Raw genomic sequence first — 21,498 nt, forward strand, 5'->3', positions numbered from 1 at the left:
CATATTCAGATTTAGCATTTTATTTTCATAAAACCCATTTAATTTGACGGTTGATTAGTTTGGCTATATTTTTATTTCAAGGCCTTTTTTTATAAGCCAATTGGATGTGTTAAAGCAGTCTTTATGTATAGTAAAAATTGTACAATATTGCATTGCCTATCTTTTGAAAGGCATTTCACTTTAGTTGAGACAAAAATAGAATTTGGAGTAAAGATAGATACAAGTGTAGTTCTGGCTAGCTGTGTAATCTTGAATGGGTTACTTCCCTCCTCTGAACCTCCATTTCCTCATCTTTAAATTATATGATAAATAATATCTATTAAAAATGGATATTTTAAAGGAAAAAAGGACACTACAATAAATGCACATTGAAATTTAAGATGTTCTAGAAATAGCGAATTAAAAAAGCTGACTTTATGAGTGCAGTCAAATGCACCTAAAATTCAGAAATTAAAAATGCTATTTTTCTCAATTACATTTTTGTAAGGTATTTTTTTCATATTAGTAAAGAAATCTTACTTTGAATGAAGAAAAATGTAGCCTATAAATAATTTTTCTAAACTGATTCTTGCTTACCCATGGTCAATTCTTTCCTCTGTGCTCCTTTGGCTATTTGTACAAATCTTATATCACAGTATTTACTACATTATTTTTTACTGATATTCTTGTCTAGTGTCATGTTTCCTGCACTAGACTGCAAATACTACCATGCATACTGGCATTTTGTGTAGTTTTCTGTTACTAACTCTGAAACTGCTTATCACCTAGAAATGCTCAATAAACCCGACATGGATGCATGTGTAGATAGATGGATAGGTAGATGAATGGATAACTGACTGAGGATAGGCAGAATAACAAAAACTTAAATCCATCAGGCCTGACCACATGGAGGGTAAATTGCCCTTTCCTCTGAATTTATCGGAAACTGACTTATTTTCTGGCTTTGATATGTTAAATCTTACCCTTTAAAAAAAGTATTATGATAGTTTACCAGCAATGGATAATTTTCCTTTGAATATGATAATAAAGGTTTCCTGATTTCTAAGTATAATTTTAAAGAATTATGCCTGTGACTAAGACATGGTTTCTGTGAACACAAGTTTTTGTTTTCTTTTTTTTTTTTTTTAATTTTTTTTATTTTGAGACAGTCTCGCTCTGTCGCCCAGGCTGGAGTGCAGTGGTGTGATCTTGGCTAACTGCAACCACCACCTCCCAGGTTCAAGCGATTCTCCTGCTTCAGCCTCCTGAGTAGCTGGGATTACAGGCGCATGCGCCACCACACCTGGCTGATTTTTGTGTTTTAGTAGAGCTGGGGTTTCACCATGTTGATCAGGCTGGTCTCAAACTCCTGACCTCATGATCCACCTGCCTTAGGCTCTCAAAGTGCTGGGATTACAGGTGTGAACCACTGTGGCCCAGCTGCACACAAGTTTTTAAATATGTACATAGCTGCAGAATATTTCCAGAACCTGACTTTTTGAGCTCATGCACTTATGAGGACTCATACTATTTCTAGTCTCTTTCCAGAGGGAGACTGGCATGCTATCTTCAAGGGACCTTTGCTTTTCTTCATACCAACATGCCTAGGATGGTAGGAGTCACAATTCAAGAGCTCTTTTCTCCTTGTTCCTTTTACTTGTGCCTTAGGAGGAGGAATGAGAGCCACCAAAAATTCATTTCTCTGTATCCATAATATATATTCTGAGCCCCTCCCAAATAATTAGAGTTCTTTCTCTCAGTAATAGTCATGACAACTTCAACCATCCGTAAAGCATTTCTAAGATGGGAAAAGCATAAATATAACAGTTCTGGAGCCAGGTCTAAATTATTTAAAGAGGATTAACATAGCTTACTAAGAACCTAATTTTTGACTTCTTCTTTGCAAATGTATAGTAATTCATAATACACTTATTTTTTTTGAGACAGCATCTTGCTGTGTCACCCACAGTAGAGTATAGTGGTATAATCACAGCTTACTGCCTGGGCTAAACCGATCCTCTTGCTTCAGCTTCCTCAGTAGCTGGACTACAGGCATGCACTACCATGCTAGGCTACTTTTTAAATTTTTTTGTGGAGACCTTGTGTTGTTCAGGCTAGTCTTGAACTCATGAGCTCTAGCCATCGTCCTGCCTCAGGCTCCCAAAGTGTTGGGATTACATGTGTGAGCCACCACACCTCACCATAATACACATTTTAAATACTAGCGTTTCTAGTTCTATTTTAGATACCTATCATTTTTTTGTCATTTTTACCTACTTCTGATTTGTTGACTGTTATGTTTTAAGCAACTTTAAGAACAATTATTTGCACTTGAGAGTGATCTGTAAAATGTTGATTATTTAACTTAGGGTGTTTGTAACATGTGAATTAACCAACTATACCTGACTCATCATAGTCATATAATAAGTATTGATGTATTCCTGATGGAAATAGAAAGCTTTCAGCAATATCAAAATTCTTTATTCTGTTTTCTCATTCTAGGGCTCTAGTCTAAGGAAATAAGCCTAAAATTGGAAACATTTCAACTCGTAAAGATATCCACTGCTGTATTATTTATAATGACTAGAAGATTTTTATTTCAGTTACTTTCTCAAATCCCTAAAATGACTATAAGGGGAAGTTTCAAAGGACATAAACCCACAAGGGCAAAGGACAGAAGAAACAAATATTTTGGAAGATGGAAATTGGAGAAATTAGCAGTTACTGACATAGAATAGGATTTGACAGTTTTTTTCAATGAAAGGCCAAATAGTAAATATTTTAAGCTTTGGAGGCCACAAGCTCCCACCTCTGCCTCTTCCCACCTCCTCCCTCTTCCCACCTCCTTCCTCTCCTGTTCTCTTCTCCTTCAACAGTCCTTTAAAAATATAAAAACTATTCTTAGCTGTTAGACCAGATTGTTCCATGGGTCATAATTTGCCCACCTCTGATTTAAAAGAGACAAGAAAATTGAAACCAAAGCCATTACAACACAGAATCCTAGAAAGAAAAAAGCTTACGAATTGAGAACACCAATGACCTCTGGAAGTGCTTCTTAAGATATGACTGGAAACAAATATTAGATCAAAGGTTTTTTAGCCCTCGCATCATCTCCGAAATCTTTCACAGTCCAGTAATTGCACCTCTCTCACCCTGGTAGATGACTGGGGGCAATTGTTCTTCATCAGACTTGGAAAGCTAGTTGATCTTTTAAAATCATAAGGATGTGTAATTTGATAAAAAAAAATTAAGCAGTTAACAGTTGGTATCATGAGTAATTTGTTTTCCTTATACATTATTACATTTCAAATTTTCCTCAGTAATCTAGAAAAAATATTTTCTTTATTAAATTTATTGTGAATCATTATTCTTAAATAATTTGTTACAGATTTCTGATTTTGGCATCTTGTTTTAAATTGTTCCTTTAATGGTAAATGCAGTTAATATTCATCTGTTTCTTGTTAATCATTTAAATATTTTTTAAGGTGTGTTGTATTTTCTAAGTATCAGAAAACACCATAGTTATGTGCTCGGAATACAGAGATGAATAAAGACTTGATTCTATATGAAACTTATAGCCCAAGGTGGGAATTGGGTTAATGAATTGTAGTATAGGTTTATGTATAATAGAACGTAACCAGTGTTAATAGAAATACACAAAATATCAAAACTAGATGAGATGGTAAGGAGGCAGAGTCAATAACACCTGACTACTTCTTTGATGTAGAGTATGAATGAAAAAGAAGAATTGATTATGACTTTCAAGTACTGGCTTCAAGGCTTTAGTGACTGGGTAGATTTTGTTGCCAGTTTTTGAGAATGGAAATAGATAAAAGATAATAGTACAAGTTTAGTGAGCTCCATTTGAGTCCTGTTGGTTTTATGCTTTTGTATTAAAATATGAATACAATCAGTTGGATGTATCTAGTGAGTATTTGAATGTGCATTTGGAGCTCAAGAGGGCTGGGAGAGAAAGCAGCCAAGAGAATGAATGGATAGATCACATAATTGTCATCACATTAGAGTGGGTAAGTTCTCCAAAGAGATGATATATATTAGAATATAAGAAAGTATATTAAGGGCAGAGTCATAGGGAAACCATCATTGGTTTAGATCTTTTCAGGTCTTAAAAGAGCCATTTCATAAGATCAATGGTAGCAGAGTGGTAGGTGAAAGAATGAAAGGCCAGTAAGTCACAGCTACAAGGGCAAATGTCTTTTCAGGAGATTCACAGTGAAGAAGAAAGGTTAGCTAGGGGAGGAAGATACAGGTTTCAGAAAAGTTCCTTGTTTTGTCCATGTTTCATTTATTTAATGCCATTTTTTTAAGGTGCAAGAAATATGAACTGTAGAAAGATTGGCTTCTAGAAAGGAGCCAGTCAAAAAGAGGTTAAAACTATGAAAGGAAGGCTGGGCACGGTGGCTCACACCTGTAATCCCAGCACTTTGGGAGGCTGAGATGGGCAGATTACCTCAGGTCGGGAGTTCGAGACCAGCCTAACCAAAGTGGAGAAACCCCATCTCTACTAAAAATACAAAAAATCAGCCAGGTGTGGTGGCGCATGCCTGTAATCCCAGCTACTCAGGAGGCTGAGGCAGCAGAATTGCTTGAACCCAGGAGGCGGAGGTTGTGGTGAGCTGAGATCACGCTGTTGCACTCCAGCCTGGGCAACAAGATTGAAACTCTGTCTCCAAAAGAAAAAAAAAAACTATGAAATGAAGAGGATATGAAGAAAAAACAAATAATGATAATGAACAGGGCAGATTCTGGTTATATGGAACTTGAAGACTATGTAATTTGTTAGAGAGGGAGAGCAGACCTTTCAAAATGATGAGTACAAAATTAGATACAGCATCCTCCTGTAAGGGACCCATGAAAGTGATGGGTCTTGAAGTTTAAGCTTCAAAATTCATGACACTTAAAATTCCTAAAGGAGTGGGTAATAGAGTTTCCCTAAGGCTATGGGAAATAAGATTAAGAGCATTGACAGGGATATTAGCCTAAAGGAGAAGGGAAATACTTCTTTGAAACTTTTTCTAGGATATATATTCCAAGAGGCCGGGGAACTTGTTATGCATTGGTTTATTAGCAGAACCTATAATAACTGTAGTTATTATAGGTTCTCAATAAATACTTGTAGACTTTATGATGAAACAGGATGAAAAATGATGAGATTAAGTACTAATTTTTAAGGAGGAAATATATTTGTAGAAGTTAAGGTCATTAGATAGGGTAGTGTCAGTGAAATTGGATCTTGAAGAGAATAACGGTTTAGAGTAGATGCTGAGGAATGGATACAGAGTAAACGAGATTAACACTGAGAAGGATTCTATAAGTATTTATTATCAAGAGAGTGGGTGCAGTGATACAATCTGTGAAGGGACCAAGCCTGCCTGCTTTTTTTGTTGCAGATAGTAAAGCTGTTACTTCGTCATGGTGGAAATCCATTTCAAGCTAATAAACATGGGGAGCGTCCAGTGGATGTAGCAGAAACACAGGAATTGGAGTTGCTACTAAAAAGAGAGGTGCCTTTATCTGATGATGATGAAAGTTACACAGGTTTGTTTCAGATAACCTACATTCAACTATTTGACATGATATTTGATAGAACATTCTGGATTCATTTATAATATATAAAATGTTTGAATATCTTAGAATAATGCTGGCTAGCTGTTACTAGAATAATGCTTAGCTAACTAAGAATGATGAAGTCGGTAACTTAGGGTTTTTTTTTTTTTACATATACCCTGTATAAATGGAGTTATAATGACATTGCCCCATTTATGTTTTCTATAAATTGTTGAACTGTTCCTTTATTACTTTTAAGCCTGCTGCAGAACCTCTCCCCATGCGTAGCTATCACCACTGCTACTCTGACTTTTTTTCGTTCTATTATAAATTACAGAGCTACTAACCAAACACTTGGTGTCCTGGTATTAACGAGTCATCTCTATGATTTTACTTTTGTGATTTAAATGGTTGAACTCTGGTCGTTGTTGCAGGGAAGGACAATTTCTCTTTTTTTTTTTAAACACACCTTTTTTTTTTTAAAGATAACAGGAAAAACCTTTCCTGTGTTGAAGAAAGTCTTCTTTATGTGGAAGGGATGTACCATATTTCAGGAAAAATTCAATGAAAAATAATTTTATCAGTCTTACAAATGGCCATTTCCTCACAAAATCTTAGACAATTCCTGTAAGCAATTAACTAATGTTACTTTTATATTATATTACACATGAGGGAATAAAAACCATACTTTACTCATTTAATCTCAGCCATTGCCAGAAAGCAATAGATCATTTATAGTTTTGAGGCCCTCTACTTTCATGTAATAAAGCTAAATTGTCTTTCACAAGGAAAGGCAATTGAAAGAACACACTTTCTGAATATAACATTTTACTTGTTGAACAAAAATTGTAAATGTACTCCCACTGATTAAGAAATGATGCCAAATTATGAACAAAAAAATGAAGTCATGAAATAAAAGTTTTGTCAGTGAACACTGATTACAAACAAGATATTTAAATAACTGTGGTAAATACTTAATATTCAATTTAGAATGTAAATATCAGACCATACTTGAAAAGGGAAACATGAAAAAATTTAAATATCTGAAATTTAAATACCAACTTAAAACTAACATCAACATTTGAGAGGTGATGATAAAAGCATAATAAACTCAGGGCTGGGTGTGGTGACTCATGCCTATAATCCCAGCACTTTGGGAGCCAAGGTGGGCAGATCACTTGAGGCTGGGAGTTCAAGACCACCTGGCCAACATGGTGAAACCCCATCTCTCCTAAAAATATGAAAGTTAGCCAGGTTTGGTGGCACATGTGTCTTTAATCCCAGCTACTCAGGAAGCTGAGGCAGGAGAATTGCTTGAACCTGGGAGGTGAAGGTTGCAGTGAACTGAGATCATGCCACTGAACTCCAGCCTGGGCAACAGAGTGAGATTCCATCTCAGAAATATATATATATAGTAAACTCATGTTACAAATAGGGAAGATTATATGATAACCGTTTTTTTTGTGATTGTTAAAAAAAAGTTAAAAAATGCTTTTGAAGAAAAAATTTCATATTGACATTAGACAAAGAAGAAAGTCAGGAGATAGTGCATGACAAAAGACAATTTTGTGATAATAAAAGCATATAATACAAAGCAAAAATAAAAGTGTATTGTCCTCTTAATTGAATGTAGCTTTTGTTGTAGAAAAAAATAATAAGAAAAGTGTATTGCCTTCTTAAGCACCAGATAACACTGTGAAAATACATAAAGCAAAAGTTGTTAGAAATGCAAGATAAAATTGACCAGAAACATAATACTAGTTGGAAACTTTGTTTTTTGAGCACATGCAATTTCTTATTAAGTAGAATGTCTCAGTTATAGGCAATGTGTACATAACCATTAGTACCTGTGTGATGAGACCAGAGTTGTTCTGTGTGTTCAGTAAAAGTTCATAGTTTTCTTCATTAAAATCAGTAAGAATGAAAATAAATGAACTTAAGAAGAGGAAGTAAAAGCAGATCCGAAGAGATAGGAGCCCAATTAAATGACTGGAAAACAAATTTTCTAAGTATATAAGGAAACACATGTCCTAATATTTCTAGACAATATAGCAGAATGAAACCAGAGGTTGCTTTTCTGACAAGATTAACTAAATAGACATCTAGCAAATCTAATTAAATAAAAATGAGTGGAAATTTATAAACATCACTGATGAGTAAGAAAATGTGCATAGAACCACAAAAGTATAAAGTTTTTCTTTTCAGACTTTAACAGAATACTATATATAGATCTTACAAAAAAAATTCAAAAATGATAAACAGCAGACAGAGACACAGAAAGAGAGATATGAAAGGAGGAAGATCGGAAAACAGAGAGAGAGGTAGGTACAGGCACACTTAGATTGCCATACTGTTAAAAAGGTCTAATGGTATAAAAGTATAAACAGCTGCTGCTTTTTTTTAAGCCTGCAAAATCCTGATACTTTGAGAAGGGAGGACTACAACTAGAAAACTGCAGAACAGTCTTCAGTTTACCACAGTACTTTACATACAGAAGTGCTTGATTAAAAACTGCCCTATAAAATTGGTAAAGATTTTTTAAAAATAGTATTCGGATGTTAGTGAGCTTGTATAGAAGCTGGCATCATACACTGTTATTGAGAGTGTTTTCTGGAAAACAATTTGTTAATAAGTGAAAAATTCCAAATGATACTAATCAGAAGTGCTGACTATGTGTGTGTAAAGCTGTTAACATATTAGTGCTTATATTACTAAAAATTTAGAATGACTTAAATGCCCCAAAATCGGCAGAGAAATAATCTTTAAACTTTATGTATCTTGTGTAGCCATTGTGTTTGTAAATTTTTCTAATGATATAGTTAAGTATCTTCTATATACTGTATATACCAAAAGATAAGATAATCTACATTTTCCTCCAGTAAGAAATAAAAAATTAAAGAGTCTTGTGTGCTGGGCATGGTGGCATGTTCCTGTAATTCCAGCTACTCCAGGAGCTGAGCCCAGGAGTTTGAGACTAGCCTGGGCATTATAGCAAGATCCTGCCTCCAACAAAAAACAGAACACCTCTTCAATAATTAAAAGAGACAACATTGGAAATAAAGATTTTAAAAAGACAAAAGGCTTGTGAACTATTTGAATAAATAAACAGTATAGGGATAAAAAATAGTCATCTGTCTAAAGTATTAATTTGACTGGGCAGGATGGCTTATGCCTGTAATCCTAGCACTTTGGGGAAGTCGAGGCAGATAGATCACTTGAGCCCAAGAGTTCAAGACCAGCCTGGGCAACATGGTGAAACCCCATCTCTACAAAAATTAGGCATGGTGGCGTGCATCTGTACTGCCAGCTACTTGGGAGGCTGAGGTGGGAGAATGGCATGAGCCCAGGAGGCAGAGGGTGCAAGGAGCTGAGATTGTGCCACTACACTCCAGCCTGGGTGACAGAGCCAGACTAGATCAAAAAAAAAAAAGGTATTAATTCAAATATACATTTGAGATAGGATATATATTAATGTAGAAATACTAATTTTTCCCCCTACTCTGTCCTGAAATGATTTTGTAAAAACTGTTTACATACTTTGACATCAGCAAAGACATCACAGATGGTGGCTTTCATCATCACCAGAACCACCTTTTAGCCACATGATTTTTCTATCTTAACTTCTCTATCTACAGCCTTAGATATACAGTACTTTCAAAATCCAAATATCATGCTACCATGGGAAAATTTGTCTCTCATTATAATTTACAATTTGTGCTTTTTATAACATAACCACTTACAGTACTTTTTAAAAATCCTCATACTTTATTATGAAAATATTCAAACATGTAACAAAGCTCAAAGAACTGTATAGTCAACAACCTGTACCCGCTAACTACATTTAACAGTTGTTAACCTTTTGCTCTATTCCTTTATTACACTATCACATATCTATCCATCAATCCATCTTATTTTTTGATACATTTTATGGTAAGTTGATGACATTCCTAAGTACTTCAGCATGCATTTCATTAACTAGAGTTTAAATCTTTTTGCAATACTTATGGTTGTGATACAGTTCTTAAGTATTACATATATATGAGTTTTTGAACTTCCTCCACCTGTGTAATCCAACACCATCAAAATACAATATTTCCAAGGCTGGGCACGGTGGCTCATACCTGTAATCCCAGCACTTTGGGAGGCTGAGGTAGGTGGATCACCTGAGGTCAGGAGACCAGCCTGGGCAACATGGTGAAACCCCATCTCTACTAAAAATACAAAAAATTAGCCAGGCGTGTGGCATATGCCTGTAGTCCCAGGTACTCGGGAGGCTGAGGCGGGAGAATCATTTGAACCTCGGAGGCAGAAGTTGCAGTAAGCTGAGATCACACTATTACACTGCAGCCTGGGCAACAAGAGCAAAGCTCCATCTCAAAAAAAAAGCATCCGTCACTCCTGAAAAGTTCCTTGATGCCCCTTCCTGGACAATTCCTGCCCCTTTCACTGATCATTTTACACCCATTATGGTAAACATGATTAGACATTATAACTAATGACATAAACTTGGGGTGGGGGGGTTTACTGAGAAGCTGGATTTTTATGTAGTCTTGTCACATCAGAAAGGGTGAGTGGAGGAAAAATCAGTGATTATATAGTAGAGAAATCTAGCAACACCTAGACTGTGTGATCTGTATTTGTATCATAAAAGGAAGGAGATATGCCCGTATCTGCCTCCAGATATGCTACCTTAGAGGGATATAACATCAGTTTTGTAGTATTACAGCTGAGAATGTATCATCATGAGAAATGCTCCTTTTTTATAAAAAGTTTTATGTCATGAAAGATTAAGAAATGGCAGTATCATAAGAGAACAATAAAGGCGGTAGAAATATGCCAGATTATCTGCAGAGATGGTAATTAAAGGCAATACCTGTGTAGCAGGACAAACAACAAAGCCACTCAGACACTGGAGTGAGGAAGGAAGTGACCTTTAATTGGCTGTGGAGCCTCGGCAGACTTACATTCCAAGAACCAAGCTCCCCGAGCAGTTCCTTTCCCTTTTTATGGGCTAACAACTCTACTAGGGAAACTGAGGCGAATCTGTGTCATTGTCCATTGGTTAGGGCTCTGAGCTCACAGTCTTTGGCTTCACTGATTTGCTTATTCATATTCCACGTGTGCAGGAGGGACCAAGGTGGGGAAGGCTTTCAGGAGCTGGACAAAGGCAGTAAATCACTGGTTGACAGAGCTATTTCCTGGATTGACCCCAGGAAGGGGTCTGGATCATGTAAATGTGGAGTATGTTACTCAGTGCTAGGCTCTGGCCGGTAGGGATTAACATCCTTTGCAACATTTTCAAGGTTTATAGATAGCATAGGCACTGGGAACCGAAAAGGAAGTTATCTTCCTAGCCCCTGGGCCTCATTATGGCCTGGTCAGTGGCATCAGCAAGTCACCTGACTGATGATTTCAACTTCTTGGTATTTTATGTCTCTTTTCCTCCCTTGTATCAGGAGGGTGCAAGGCTGAGAAATAAGGGCCTCCTCTCTCACCTGCTCCTGGACTGGATCCTATACTGGAGGGGAAAAATGATTATAAAGGACATTATTAGATAATTTAACAAGGAATATGGACAGTAGGCTGGCGTCATACCAGTGTAAATATATGAAGTTGACAACTGTACTGTGATGACAGAAGAGAATATTCCTGTGTCTTAGGAAATACTAAAGTGTATATGGTTATAGGGCCATGATGCATTTAATTTGCACTCATACTTCAGAAAAATATATGTAATATATACACATATATAGAGAAAGAAAACAAGTTATAAAGCAAGGAGGTAAAACATTAACTGGATAAATCTGGGTTACAGATACATAGTGTTTAGTATTTTTGGTTTTTCTAACTTTTTGTGAGCTTGAAATTGTGAATAAAATTAAATATATATACAGATACCTAAAAGGAATGACTAAAATAGCAGTAATCATTCCTACTTCCCAGGTTATGATCTTAAAATGTTTTCTACAAAAAGAAAACCAGGATTTCTTAGAAGATGATTCCAGGTCTGGGGCAGGAAATATCTGAGCTTGGAATATCTTAAAATTCCAGATTTCAGGGAAGCTATCAAAGACTAATACAAGGTCTTATTGAAAGGTGTTAGGAGACAATTCGGAGTAGTTTTGTATTGGCCAAAGATGGGACAATGTGAGCTTCAAGAACAGTATAAATTGCCATGGTTTGAAACCCATCAAATATGTTGAAATCCATGAATTTATAATGATGATTTTCCCCTTTTATTGCTATGTAATAATTTGCATATTTATGGGGTGCATGTGAGCTCATTACATGCAAGGAATGTTTAATGATCAGGTGAGGGTAATTGGAGTATCCATCACCTTAAGTGTTACCATTTTTATGTCTTGGTATCATTTCAAGTCATCTCTTCTAGTTACTTTCAAATATACATAATATTGTTGCTAAGTATAAGTCACCTTAGTCTGCCATCAAACATTAGAACTTATTTCATCTAACCTTATGTTTGTATCCACATCCACCTCTTTTCCTCTCCCCCACCCAAAAATCTGCCTCCCACTCTCTGGTACCTGCCATTCTAGTCCCTATGTCCATGAGATCAAATTTCTTAGCTTCCATATATGAGTGCGAACATGCTGTGTTTGTCTTTCTGTGCCTGATTTATTTCACTTAACATAATCTAATTCCATCCAAAATGACATTTTATTCCTTTGTATGGCTGAATAGTACTCTAGCATATATATGCACCACATTTTCTTTATCCATTCATCCATTGATGGGCATTTAGGTTAATTGCATATTTTTGCTCTTGGGAACAGTGCTCTGATAAACATGTAAGTGCAGGTATCCCTTTGATGTACTGATTTCCTTTCTTTTGGATAGGTAGTAGTGGGATTGCTGGATTGTATTCTATTTTTAGTTTTCTGAGAAATCTCCAAACTTTTCCATAGCAATTGTACTAATTTACATTCCCACTAACAGTGTAAAAGAGGTTCCCTTTTCACCACATACTCACAAGTAACTTTTCGTCTTTGTGATAATGGCCATTCTAACTGGGGTGAGATGATATCCCATTGTGATTTTGATCTGTGTTTCCCTGATGATTAGTGATGTCAAGAAATACATACTGGCCATTTGTGTATCTTTTTTGAGAAATGTCTTCAAGTCCTTTGCCCATTTTAATGGGATTATTTGGGGTTTTCTTTATTATTGAGGTACTTGAATTTCTTTTGTATTCTGGATATTAGTTCCCTGTCAGATGAATAATTTGCAAATATTTTCTCCCATTCAAGAGGGTCTCTTCACTCTCTTGATTCATTTTGCTATGGAGAAGCTTTTTAGTTTGATAGCCCCATTTGTCTACATTTGTTTTTGTTTCCTGTGCATTTGAGGTCTTCGCTCTAAAATTTTTGCCTAGATCAATGTCCTGAAGAGTTTTCCATGTGCTTTCTTCTAGTAGCTTTATAGTTTCAAGTTTCACATTTAAGTCTTTAATTTATCTTGGGTTGTCTTGTATGTGGTGAGAAATAGGGATCCAGTTTCATTCTTCTGCATATAGTTATTCAGTTTTCCCAGCACCATTTATTGAAGAGGGTGTGCTTTCCTCAATGTATGTTCTTGGTGGCTTTGTCAAAGATCATTTGGTTGTAAATGTGCAGATTTATTTCTGGGTTATCTATTCTGTTTTATTGGTCTGTGTCAAATATTATACCAATACTGTGTTCTCTCAGTCTAATATATTTTGAAGTGATGCCTCCAGCTTTGTTCTATTTGCTCAAGATTGCTTTGGCTATTCGGGCTTTTTGTTGTTGTTGTTCCCTACGTGACTTTGGATTGTTCTTTCTATTTCTGTGAAAAATGACATTGATATTTGATAGGGATTACATTGAGTCGGTAGACTGCCTTGGGCAGCTTGGTCACTGCAATGAAATGTATTCTTCTGATCCCTTAGCTTGGGAGGTTTTTACATTTGTTTGTGCCTGCTTCAGTTTCTTTCATCAACATTTTGTAGTTTTCCTTGTAGAGATCTTTTACCTCCTTGGTTAAAGTTATTCCTAGGTGTTTGTGTTTTTTATAGCTATTTTAAGTGAGATTGTCACTGCCTTCTTTTCTTTTTTTGAGATGGAGTTTTGCTCTGTCGCCCAGGCTAGAGTATAGTGGTGTGATCTTGGCTCACTGCAACCTCCACCTCCCAGGTTCAAGCAATTCTCCTGCCTCAGCCTCCCATGTAGCTGGAATTACAGGCCACCACCATGCCTGGCTAATTTTTGTATTTTTGGTAGAGACAGGGTTTCACCATGTTGGCCAGGCTGGTCTCAAACTCCTGACCTTGTGATCCACCCCCCTTGGCCTCCCAAAGTGCTAAGATTATAGGCATGAGCCACTGTGCTGGCCAAGATTGCCTTCTTGATTTTTTTTTTCAGCTGTTTCATTATTGGTATATAAAAATGCTACTGATTTTTGAATTTTGACTTTGTATCCTTCAATGTTACTGAATTTAATTATCAGTTCTGAGAGTGTTCCATTGGAGTCTTTTGGTTTTTCTAGGTATAAGATGATGTCATGTACAATGAGGGACAGTTTGACTTCCTCTTTTCCAACTAGGATACCTTTTATTTCTTTTACTTGCCTGATTGCTCTGGCTAGCACTTCCTGTACTTTATTAAATGCTATGAATAGGAGTGGCAAAAGTGGTCATCCTTGTCTTGTTCTAGTTCTTAGAGGAAAGGCTTTCAACTTTTTCCCATTCAGTATGATGTTAGCTGTGAGTTTGTCATATATGCCTTTATTATTTTCAGGTATAGTCCCTTTTTTTCATATATGCCTTTATTATCTCTTCAGGTATAGTCCAGTTTGTTGAGAGTTTTTATCATGAAAGTGTGTTGAATTTAGTCAAATGTATTTTCTCCTTCTGTTGAGATGAGCATATGGTTTTTGTTCTTCCTTTTTATATGATATATGATGTTTATTGACTTGCATATTTTGAACCATCCTTGCATCCCTGGTATAAATCCCATTTGATCATTTATTATCTTTTCGATGTGCCATTGGATTCAGTTTGCTAGTATTTTGTTGAGGATTGTTAACATCTGTTCATCAGTGATGTTGGCCTATAGTTTTCTTTTTTTGTTGTAACCTTGTTTGGTTTTGGAATCAGGGTGATGCTGGCTTTGTAGAATGAGTTGGGGATAATCATCTTCTCTTCAATATTTTGGAATAGTTGCAGGGAGATTGTTGTTAGTTCTTCTTTGTACTAATTTGTAGTTCTTTGTACTTCTTTGTAGCAATTCTTTGGTAGGATTCTTCAGTGAGTCCATCTGGTCCTCAGCTTTTCTTTGTTAGGAGACATTTTATTACTGAATTGGTCTGTTCAGATTTTCTATTGCTTTCTGGTTTGATTTTGGTAGGTTTTATATTTCCAGGACTATATCCGTTTCCTCTAGGTTTTTCAGTTTGTTGCATATAGTTCATATTAGTCTCTGGTGATTTTTGGTATTTCTGTGGTATCAGTTGTAATGTCTCCTTTTTTATTTCTGATTTTGTTTGGCTCTCCTCTCTTGTTGGTTAGTTAGCAGTTTATCTTTTCAAAGAACTGACTTTTCATTCCATAGATCCTTTGCATTTGTGGTTGTTGTTATTGTTTTTTTAAGTCTTTGTATTTTATTTAGTTCTGCTATGATCTTTATTATTTCTTCTACTAACTTGAGATTTAGTTTGTTTTTGCTTTTTTAGTACCTTGAGGTGTGTGTGTATCACTAGTGTTTATTTGAAATATTTGTTTATTTGATGTGTTTATTGCTGTAAACCTCTTTTTTAGCATTGCTTTTGCTGTATCCCCACGTTTTGGTATGTTGTGTTTCTTCTTTCTTAACTTTCCCCCCCCACACACACACACAGTCTAGCTCTGTCACCCAGGCTGGAGTGCACTGGCACGATCTCGGCTACTGCAACCTCTGCCTCCCAGGCTCAAGAGTTTCTTCTGCCTCAGCCTCCCAAGTAGCTGGGACTACAGATGCATGCCACCATGCCTGGCTAATTTTTATACTTTTTTAGTAGAGATGGGGTTTCACCATGTTGGCCAGACTGATTTTGAATTCCTGACCTCAAGTGATCTGCTCACTTTGGCTTCCCAAAGTGCTGGGATTACAGGCATGAGCCACTACACCTGGCCTCCACTTTCATTTGTTTCAAGAATTTTTTTTTATTTCCATCTTAATTTCTTCATTGACCTAGTGGTTATTCATGAGCATGTTGTTTAATTTTTGTGTGTATGTATAGTGTTCAGAGTTCCTTTTGGTATTGATTTCTAGTTTTATTCTATTATGGTCTGAGAAGGTACTTAGTGTGATTTCAAGTTTTAAAAATGTGTTGAGGCCAGATGTGGTGGCTCATGCCTATAATCCCAGCACCTTGGGAGGCCAAGGTTAGTGGATCATGAGGTCAGGAGATCGAGACCATCATAGCTAACACAGTGCAACGCTCTCTACTAAAAATGCAAAAACTTAGCCAGGCTTGGTGGCACACACCTGTAATCCCAGCTACTCAGGAGACTGAGGCAGGAGAATCGTTTGAACCCGGGAGGCGGAGGTTGCAGTGAGCCGAGATCTCCCCATTGCACTCCAGCCTGGGCAACAGAGCGCGAGACTCCATCTCAAAAAAAAAAAAAAATTGTTGAGACTTGTTTTGTGGCCTAATGTGGTCAGTCACATGTTCCATGTGCTGATGAGAAGAATGTGTATTCTGCAGTTGTTGGATAAAATGTTCCAAAAGTGTCTGTTAGGTCCTTTGGTCTGAAGTCCAGTATAAGTCCAGTGTTTCTTTATTTTCTATCTAGATGATCTGTCTAATGCTGAGAGTAGTGTGTGGAAGTCCCCCACTACTGTTGTGTTGGAATCTTTCTTTGTATCTAGGAGTATTTGCTTTATAAATCAGGGTACTGCAGTGTTGGGTGCATATATTGTTTTGAATTGTTATATTCTCTTGCTGTAATGATCTCTTTATATGATTACCTTCTTTGTCTTTTTTTAAACTTTTTGACTTAAAGATATTTTATTTGATATAATTGTAGCTACTCTTGCTTGCTTTTGGTTTCTATTTGCATGGAATATCTTTTTCTATCCCCTTATTTTCAGTCTATATGTGTCCTCACAGGTAAAATACATTTTTTATAGGCAGCATATAGTTAGATCATGTTTTTTTATCCATTCCGCCAGTCTGTATCTATTAAGTGGAGAATTTAACCCATTTACATTCAGTGTTACTGGTATGTACAGTTTTGCTTCTGTTGTATTGTTGTTTTCAGGTTATTTTGTATATTATTATTTGTTCCTTTTTCTCTTGATTGTCATTGTTTGCTGATTTTCTGTGGTACTACCATTTGATTATTTTCTCTTCCTCATGTATATTTGCTTTAACAGTGAGTTTTACATTTTCAGGTGTTTTCATGGAAGTAACTGTTGTCCTTTCACTGCCAGGTTTAGGACTCCCTTGAGCATTTCTTGTAAGGCTGGTCTAGTGTTGATGGATTTTCAGTATTTGCTTGTCTGGGAAAGATTTTATTTCTCCTTTGTTTATAAAGGATAATTTTGCTGGATGACATTTTCTTTCTTTCAGTACTTTTATTATAATTTTCTTTTATTTCCTGGCCTATAAGGTTTCTGCTGAGATGTCCACTGGTAGTCTGATGGTGTTGTGGGGGGGCCCCTCTATATGTGACTGGAAGCTTTTGTCTCAGTGTTTTTAGAATTTTTTCTTTGTTATTGACTTTAGACAGTTGGACTGTAATGTGCTGTGGAGACCTTTTTGCATTGGAGATCACTGGGCCTCCTGTATCTGGATATCTGAATCTCTTGCTAGACCTGGGAAGTTTTCATCTGCTCTTTTGATAAATAGGGATTTTTTATTCCTTTTGTTCTCTCCTCACCTTTGGGGATACCAGTAATTCGTATATTTGGTAGTATCCCATATATCACAAAGAATTTATTCTTTCTTTTTTTATTTTACCTGGGTTGTTTCAAAATACCTGGTTGTGGGTTTTCTTGTTTTGTTTTGTTTTGTTTTGTTTTTTGGGATTTTGTTTGTTTGTTTGAGACGGTGTCTGGCTCTGTTGCCAAGGCTGGGGTGCAGTGGTGTGCTCTTGGCTCACTGCAGCCTCCACCTCCCAGGTCCAAGCAATTCTTGTGCCTCAGCCTCCCGAGTAGCTGGGGTTACTGGTGTGCACCACCACACCTGGGTTTTTTTTCTGTTTTTTTGTTTTTGCATTTTTAGTAGAGACAGGGGTTTTACCATGTTAGCCAGGCTGGTCTCAAACTTCTGGCCTCAAGTGATCCACCCGCCTCTGCCTCCCAAAGTGCTGGGATTACAGACGTGAGCCACTGTGTTTGGCCAAGACCTGTTTTCAAGTTCTGAGATTGTTTCTTCTGCTTGACCTAGTCTGTTGTTCAAGTTTTTTAGTGTATTTTGTATTTCATTCAAGGAATTCTTCAGTTCCAGAATTTTTGTTTGGTTCCTTTTTATGATATCTCTCTGATAAATTTCTCATACTTATCTTGAATGGTTTTTCTAATTTCTTTGTATTGTTTCTGGGATTCTCTTATATCTCACTGAGATTCCTTGTATCATAGTTGTGAATTTTTTCCCCTTGAATTTTTCTTGAATTTCTTTTATTTCTTTTTGGTTGGGATCTGTTGCTTGGAATTACTGTGTTTTGTGGGGGTGTCATATTTCCTTTCTTTTTCATATTTCTTGTCTCCTTATATTGATACCTATGCATCTGGTGTAATAGTCACTTCTTCCAGTTTTTTGAATTTGCTTTCATAGGGGAGAGCTTCTTGCCGAAGATATATCAATGGTGTTAGTTGGATAGGGCCTTTTGGCTTTGATTCTGGGTGTGTGTGGTAGTATAGTATAATCTCTATGATTTCTTTGGCTATAAACAATGTCATTGGTAACTGATTTCCTTGGTGGTTTAGGGTGCACTTGTCAGTGGAGCTTATGGTGAAGTTTTGCTGGGGACAGACGTGCCAGGTTGGCCAGTCTTCGGCCACAGTGGTGGCAGTGGTGGGCTGAGCACACCTGATTCTGAGTCCTAGCCCAGCATATTCTGGCACTGATGTTAGCAGGACCAGGTGGGTCAATTCTTGGACGTCCAGGTAGCTTGCTTAGATGCCAGTAGCGGCATAGTGGGCTGGGCAGGTGAGCAGGTTCTCAGGTCCTTGGGTAGCCAGTGTGGTATGGGCAGTGCCAGTGGTGGGATAATCCCCCCTGGATTCTAACTAGTGCATCCTGGCAGTGGCTGTGGTGCAAGGTCACCACACGGCCCCAGACACAACTTTCAGGCTCTCTCACTCTCTTCAGCAGCAGAGCCACACAGAGTGGAGAAGGAGTCCATCCTTCGTACACAAGACCCAGCACAAAGGCCATGCACCCAGTAGGGGCACAGTCACCACTCACAGACCTAGACATGCAGCCCTCTGTTTCGCTCACCCCAGCTTCCAGTGGTAGCAGCAGCAGCTGTGTCTGCAGCGGTATTTGGAGGGGGAGAAAGGATTCCACTCTACATGTGAGCCCAGGCACAGAAGCTGCTCCACCAGTGAGAGGGGGGTTTCACTCTCAACAAGGCTGAGCACAGAGTTTGTGCCGCTGCTGGTGGTGGGGTCACTTTTCACAGCTCTATACAGGGAGTTCTGGTCTCTAGAAAGCCTGTGCTTTAGTTTCCTTTGTCCCACAGGCTGCCTTTTTGGTACACTGCATCATCCTTTCCCTGAAGAGTACTCTGTTGAGTTAGAGTGCTGGAAACCCCATAGCAGTTTTGGGTCCAGCTAGCACTGTGCCACTATAGCCTTCTGGGTGGAGACTGGGAGAATGTCAGTGGAAGCTCTTAGGATGTGGAGATATGGGGGCTATGGATCCAGGGCAGGATGAAGTCCCAAGGCAGCTGGGCTCTTGCGGTGGTGCCCAGTTGTAGCCACTTAGATATCAGAGGCAGGGAGAGGGGGTAATGACCCAGTGCAAGTTTCCTGTCTGGTGCAGTGCTTTTGCAGGGTCTCCAAATCACTACCCACACTGGTGTCAGGGTTGGTGTGGGTAGAGGAGCTCTCCTGTGGTTCAGATTGTAGCAGTTTGTGATGAGGTTATAGGCTACCACAGTTCTCACTTACCCTTTCACCTGCCCCAATGTTGAACCCCTCGCGGCTGCAGATCTCAGACAAGTAGACTGCTTGGTTTCTGCCCCTTCTCTGCCTCAGGTGTTTCCTTTGAGTTCTCTGTTTAACTTCAGTGTTTACTACCTAGATAGCCTATTCAATGTATGATTACCTGTTTGTAATTTTGGCTCATTCTGGTGAGGTTGGGCGTCTGATGTCTCTAGTCTGCTATCTTGCTTAATTCTTTATGACAAGTTAAAAAATTAATTCATTGTTGTTAGAGGGTGATAGAGAACCAGTTTGTCATCTTAAAAAATAGGCCAATAGCTAGACATAATTATGCATACCTAAAGTCTCAGTTACTTAAGAGGCTGAGGTGGGAGGATCCCTTGAGGCCAGCTTGGGCAACAGAGAAAGATCCTGCCTGTTAACAAAACAAAAATGGAATTTGAAGACAAAATCATTTGTCTTGCCTTCATTACATGAACTCTGTCACTGGAAAATTTCATAATAGGTAAGGAGAAGTATCTTTATAATAATCCAGCAAAAAAAGAGAAAAAAATAGTATTTTTCAGTAGTTAATATATCTAAGCATTGAATATCAACAATTGCTAACACTAAAGAGAAAGAAAAAGAATATACTATATTCTTGCACACACGATGACAGAATATACTGTATTCCTACTGTGGTCTTGTCAAAGGGATCAAACCTTAGTGTTTTCATCCTCAGGATTCAGCTACCAATTTACAGGAAATGCAAAGTTCAGTGGAGCAAATTGAACTACACTAGGAGTATGCAGTAAGCAAATTCCAGATTTTGAGAAAGCTAAACAGCTTTGGTTCTTCAACAGATACTTGGTGTGGAAAAGAAACAAGAAGACCATGTAGAAAATAATAATAATGATTTAAAAGGCACATCAGACTTAATGGGCAAGACTGAAAAATATGTGTTTAATAGGTGATTTATTCTTTGGGAAAATTTCATAGAAAACTCAGGTGAGATAAATGGCATAATATCCAGATATTGAGGAATTTTTTTTTAAGTACTAAGAAATTCTTAAGATTATATGTTAAGGGAAAAGCCTGATATGTTTTCTATGCTTTTGGGAAGGGAACAGCAGTAGTGATGGTTCTTGTGTGTAACTTAGGAAACAGTCAGGGCTTCCACTAAACTATCACCCATCCAAAAGTGGAACTAACTATAGAAATAGGAGACAGGGAAAGTGGGGAATGAAGAAGAAAAATATAACAATGGTAAAGGATTGACATCAATATTTGAAGGAAATAATGAATGCAGCTAAAACTATAGAAAAAACTGTGAAGGTGGCAACTTTGTTTTTAGTATCCATTTTAAACTTTTCACTGTCCAGTAAAAATAAGGGAACTAACAACCCTCCAAGATTGCCTAGAAAAGGAAGAGAATGATCAATTTGAACAAACAGAATGTTAATCTACCTAAATAAAACTATTAGAGGAAACAGCTTCAACAGCAACAAAAATGGGCTAACTAACAGTAAAAATAAGGGAACTAACAACCCTCCAAGATTGCCTAGAAAAGGAAGAGAATGATCAATTTGAACAAACAGAATGCTAATCTACCTAAATAAAACTATTAGAGGAAACAGCTTCAACAGCAACAAAAATGGGCCCTTAAGAAATTAAAGTACAGCATTAAAATGCTTTTCTGAACTAAAAATTCAGTTTATGAAGTGGGAGATGGTTACTGTGGAGACTTAAATTATTCAATTGGAGACTTCAATTATTAGACTGAAAAAATCAAATAAGATCATCTTCACAACTCAGAGTGAAAATACAAAGAGAATCTTGAAAG

The 21,498-nt window shown here is 37.3% G+C and overlaps 1 protein-coding gene across 5 annotated transcripts in view; it reads left to right on the forward strand.

Moving 5' to 3' along the window:
- Positions 1–21,498, forward strand: part of ANKRD12 (ankyrin repeat domain 12) — a 154,540-nt gene that overhangs the window by 74,980 nt on the left and 58,062 nt on the right. For 4 of the 5 annotated variants that reach the window (XM_012446798.2, XM_012446797.2, XM_012446804.2 and 1 more), the window contains one exon: positions 5,391–5,538. In XM_012446798.2, coding sequence (XP_012302221.2) covers positions 5,391–5,538 — 148 coding nt within the window. Of the gene's footprint in view, positions 1–5,390; positions 5,539–21,498 lie in introns of those variants that run through there. The other variant, XM_012446810.2, reaches the window with a different exon arrangement.

Source organism: Aotus nancymaae, unplaced genomic scaffold (assembly GCF_030222135.1).
Source record: "Aotus nancymaae isolate 86718 unplaced genomic scaffold, 86718_ANA_hifiasm-v0.15.2.pri h1tg000020l, whole genome shotgun sequence".
NCBI classification, from domain to species: Eukaryota; Metazoa; Chordata; class Mammalia; order Primates; family Aotidae; genus Aotus; species Aotus nancymaae.